This window comes from Austrofundulus limnaeus, unplaced genomic scaffold (genome assembly GCF_001266775.1).
Source record: "Austrofundulus limnaeus strain Quisiro unplaced genomic scaffold, Austrofundulus_limnaeus-1.0 Scaffold180, whole genome shotgun sequence".
In the NCBI taxonomy this organism is placed as follows: Eukaryota; Metazoa; Chordata; class Actinopteri; order Cyprinodontiformes; family Rivulidae; genus Austrofundulus; species Austrofundulus limnaeus.
Genome location: NW_013952582.1, coordinates 917203 through 922507, shown reverse-complemented (window position 1 = coordinate 922507; position 5305 = coordinate 917203). Strand labels below are relative to the sequence as shown.

Sequence of the window (5305 nt, the reverse complement as noted above, 5' to 3'; positions counted from 1 at the left end):
CCTTCATGGTGTGAATAACATGAACAAAAGCAAACCACATATCAACCTCTCCTAGCACCTAACATTATTCCTAGGGTATACCCCCAACTCTGTTACAGTTTATGCTTTTTAGGAGCACCGGTAATTCTTAGTTATGAAATAATATACATTGTTACTTGATCAGAGACCTTTTTGCACTGCTTAGGCCAATGCTTGGCTCTGAGTAGACTAAGGGAAAGAATTCTTGGAGACCCCTTTGTGGATCCCGAGAAGCTTAGAACACTGAGGGTTTCTAACCTGGTGTCCTTCATCCGAGGGACAAAAAGGTTTGATTAAAGCCCAGTATCTTTTGGGGAGAACAATGGGCCCACTTATGAGGCCCCCGCTCACCTGGGTTGTACCCATCCCCAATTACCAATACCAATACCAATGACATGTTTCATTTAATGCAAGAGTTTTAAGCGAAGATCATCTTGTATTGATTAATGACAGTTATAGTAGTTTTATTCAGGGTTTGTGTTCGAAATGTTAATCCGTTGTAAACACATGTTAAGTGATTATTTCCTGAAAATGTCAAAAAGTTATGTCCAGTGGTTCATGACGCATTTTTCTGATAGACCGAGTTGACTACAAATATACTTAGCGCAAAAATGAAGTAAATTTGTGTTTGGTAGATTCTTTCTTTGGTGTAACAATGATTCTTGAAAATTAATCTGATGGGTACCTGATTGGCAGCACCAGGGGGTGTGAGAAGCTCAAAACAAAAGTCAATAGTAACAGCAAAGTAAGCTGCTGTATTTGGCTAATTTTTCATGTGCGTAACCCACGTACTCAGCTCTATTGCTCRTCCCACAAATGCACGTTCCTTACAAATGTGGCTCCATTTAAAAGGGCAACAAACAGGTTTTCCTACAATAAAAGATTTGTTGCCAAGAAGCGTTGTTACAACAAAGACATAATCTACCAAAACACTATTTTTCTTCCTTTTTGTGTCACGTRTATTTGGAGTCAACTCTGTCTATCAGGAAAATGCATCCAAGTTTTTTTAAATAGCAACATCTTAAAGAAAGATGTTGTGAATCAGCCTCAGATAGTCCCACACTCAGCTTTAGGTCAATAGTTTTTAAGGTCAGTTGGTCGTGGCGGGTTAAACAAACCAAAGAACGGACGCACACAGGCAGGAGCATGGTTTCTTTCTTTTGGCAGCGGGCAGTAATTCGTTTGAAACAGATCTCCAGAACAGGAGTCTCTCCAGACTCCAGATCTAAATCCAGTCAGAAACCCCCCTGAGACGTGCTAAAACYGGCGGCTGACAAGTCTGCAGGAACGATGTGACGCAATCACGTCAGACTTTCAAAGAAAGCTTTCCAGTTTTGAGAGCTCAGGTTGTTTTGACAGCTCAGTGAGGCCTCGTCTGAAGAACGTTAGAAATAAATAGTTTGGATGTCTATTATTATCTCTAACACTAGCCTTGTTGTGGTCACYCCGCCTGAGTCACCTCATTAAATTTTACAGGAGATGATGCTGAGGCTCTGCAGCTGATTTCAGGCCACAGCTTCAGCTCTGTGTGTGACAGATGGCCTTTTTCTCTGCTTTAAATTTGGTGTGTAAGCCATTGTGAGAAGTGATGTAGAAGTGAAGTGACATGACCTAGAATAGCAGGATTGAACCCGCAGTCATTTTTCCTCCTGTTTGTTTCTGCATTTATTTATTTATTTATTTATTTMTTTGTTTTACAAATCAGCAAAGATCAGAAGGTGCATCTACACCCTCAGTCTTTGGGAGAAATTCTGCACAGAAACAAGCGTCTAAAAGAGCAGCGTGCTTTTGTCATGTGATGTAAAAATGTTTAAGTTAAAGGCCTAGCATTCCTTTAAYGGGATGCTTGTCACCCACTGCCTTTCATGTCAGAAGTGTTGTAGTCATTTTGATCAAATTATAGTGAATGCACATCATCACTCTCAGAGTACGTGTGTATGACTCTCAGCTAAGACTATGTCAAGTTTCAGCTCAATATCTGAAAAATCGACTGAGTTATAGTCATGTTTGTGCTTTGTATGTTCAGTTGGCTTTGACGGCCATCTTGTATCGGGTTGACTTCAAAAGTTAATCAGTTGTCGAAGGAGATCCATTGATTAATTTCAGCAGTTTTTATCACAATTTGTCAGATGATTCATGAGATGTTTTACTAACAGACACACGCAAGAAAAACATTAACATTCCTCTTTGATTTTAGCAATGGTTGACAAAAATGTCAACCATGCCTTTGTTTTGAAGTTGCAGTGGCTGCAACATATTTGTAATGCACAATATGTTACAACTTTGCACAAAAGTCATGCAAGGTTTTAGTATTTATGAGCCAGAGATAGATCTCTGTGACCGTTTGTTTGTTTACATCTTCAACAGGAAGTCCATTTGTTAAGATGAACATCAGTAACTTTTAAATGTGTTCCTGAGTCCTGCAGACAAAAATCTAAATAATGTAAACTCTGAAGAGATCCATCCTKTTAGTTGGCTCTATCATTCGGGTGGTCCGCTCTGAAAACGCGCCTGCGGTGGCTCATGCTCCCACCTACGACACTTTATTGCAAAAATAATGGAGATACGGTTAATGAGGGTCCTGGAGCCCGAGGGCCGTGAAGGATATGCGCGTTTCAAAAATGAGTTCACTGAAACGTGCAGCTGTGCTCCTCACTTAATTCAGCCGTGTGGGGTTCCTCGGCGGACCCCAGCCCCGCGCTCTGTGTGCCATCACTCAGCCTTCCTTCCTTCCTTCCTAGGCGCCAGTGGGCAGAGCGCCCGCCTCGGTGTGAGCGGGCCAACCTATTACAGACTCAGTGGGGATGGAGTCTCCAGCAGCTTATCAGAGCAGGACAGTGTCAGAGGCTGTAACATGCTCCCCGTCRGTGCAGATAACATTCTCTGTCCACCGTATTTCAGTTGTCTGCAGCCAAGGCCTGCCTGGATGCCTTCAGTGGGCTCTTTGTGCTTCAGGTGCCAAGTGGGCTGCACAATGGTGCTGAAGTTGAGGAGTTTAAAATAACTACTTCCTTACAGGTTCTTTGATTGTTAATGCCTTTACTCCACTAATCCTGTTGTGCAGGTTTTTTAAAAATTCTTTAACTTTAGTCACGGCTGTTTGCTCAACAATGTGCTAGAACTCGGGAGCCACCGCTAAAATAAGTGCTGCCATTAATGTTCCCTCTAAATACCAGTAAWATGACAGTCTTATTTGAAGTTTTATGTTTAATAAATTGATACAAGGAATTACGGACAGAAAACCATTTTCACAGTTCGTTAATTGGTGTTTTTGTGTTGCAGCTACTCAMGTGTTTAAATCCACGGCCTGTTGTTTGAGTGTTTGTTGGACAGAAACGTTGTTTACAGGTGTGTTAGATCAGGCTTTTAGACTATTTTCCAACATTTCCTTTGCCTGCTGTCAGTCAGTTTATGTGACAAAGAAGGATCTGGTTCATCAGTGAGGGAGAAGACCGACACTAGAACATTCAAAAATGTTTGTCTCACAAAAAAAAAAAAGGAAAGAAAGCTAAATCTTACTGCTATKGTATGTTAGGGTATTCATGTCTGTTTGAGCTTAGAGTTTGAAATGTTTTCATTCGTGTCTGATAATTACATGATATTCAGAAACTGTCTWCCACTGACTTGTCTTAAATACATTTATAATGACGGTTGTCTGATTRGGATCTGTGCATTTACTGGCCTTACAGAGAGCTTTTATGTACCTTTAAATAAGTACCTTTTTATTATAATAATTTCTCTCACAGAACTGCTCCCTTTTCAGTTTAAACAATTCCCTTCAGACGGCTTTAAAAATGATATTGATTTACTTTTTGCTTGCTATTCGTCAGAGCTCGGTCAAATCAATACTTCAGCTCATCCTGTGGGCTGTTCAGTGATTTTATCTTACTCTTGATGACCCAACAGATATTAATACACAATTGTGTCACCTAAGACTAATGTGTGATGTGTCTCTTCCACAGCGTGGATATTCTTCTTTTTCATAGAAGAGGGTTTTGCTCTGGCGCAGAGAACCAAAGGTGAGACAAGTTGTCCACGTCACTGCTAATGTCATCACGACCTTTAGTCTTACTTTCTCTGCCATCCAGTCACTGACCTCCTCTGTCCCTCCCGTCCTCTTTGCTCTCAGATTCTCTGGGTGACCCTGGCGGTCTGAAACCTAACCAGAACGACTGCGGCACGTGGGTGCGCAACATCAATGGCGGGGTGTTCATGTCGCCGAACTACCCCAACACTTATCCTCCCAACAAGGAGTGTGTTTACATCTTGGAAGGTAAAAATGTTAAAACGGCTTCTACTCATCGGGACACAGATGATCTCCTTTAGTGAACAACTGACTGATTTCCTTTTATATCTCCTCACCTGGATATGATTATCTTTCCCAGTGTTGAAGGGCTCAACACCCTCCTAATGAGCCACCCTGAGTTTGTTTTTTGGCACAGATAAAGCACTTTGCAAACGATGGAGAGCAGAGCATTGTGGGCCTGTACTTGCATCATCAGAACTTGCTCTGTTCATCCCCATTAGCACAATGTGCCAAAAAAGATTTGCTTATTGAAGAGATTGTGCAGCAGAACTGAGCTTTAGAGGCTCGTCCCTAAACTGCAAGCATCCTCGTCAGCATCAGTGTTTACCAGAAACAATGCCTCCATCAGTAGTTTGGAGCCTGCTGCACAGGAAACATAATGGAAAGCATCATTAGCAGCTATAGGAGCTGAGGTCTGGCTGATGTGTTTTCTGAATTGATGAACTGTTTGTCCGTGATGCTAAAACACAGCTTTTAATGCAGATGAGACGTGTGCTTGGTGGAACCTCTCCTGCTGTAGTTGGGGATGAATTTCACACATGGCTCAAGTGCTCCACCTGTGGACAAACCAGGTCCAGACCTGTTGTTCGTGGAAAAGCTGTCACTCTAACGCGAGCGGGCTCCTGGAGCGTGCGAGTGCAGCGGTACACCTCAGAGAGAACCTGTGATTTGCTGCCGTTGGGTCTTCAATGGCCTCAGTCACGTTCGCATCCCATCATCTCCAGCGTCGAGCCTTTTATTCTGCTTCACACCGAGACAGAGAGATGCTCACGTTTTACTGTAGGAGCTAATCAGATAGCTTTGTCATCATAATTTGTGGTTAGCGAGGCTCATTGATTGTGTCATGTCCCCAAGTTCATCAGCTAAATAGATTGAGTGATTATGTAGTCAGCTTCTTTCTGTATCAAGCTGTGTCGCGCGCACGTTTGTGTGTGTGTGTGTGTGTGTGTGTGTGTGTGTGTGTGTGTGTGTGTGTGTGTG

At 42.4% G+C, this 5305-nt stretch overlaps 1 protein-coding gene across 1 annotated transcript in view; it reads left to right on the top strand.

Moving 5' to 3' along the window:
• Positions 1-5305, top strand: part of neto2a (neuropilin (NRP) and tolloid (TLL)-like 2a) — a 22659-nt gene that overhangs the window by 3504 nt on the left and 13850 nt on the right. The window contains exons 2-3 of the mRNA XM_014018005.1: positions 3981-4037; positions 4148-4291. Of these exons, the coding sequence (XP_013873459.1) occupies positions 3981-4037; positions 4148-4291 (201 nt within the window). The remainder of the gene's footprint in view (positions 1-3980; positions 4038-4147; positions 4292-5305) is intronic.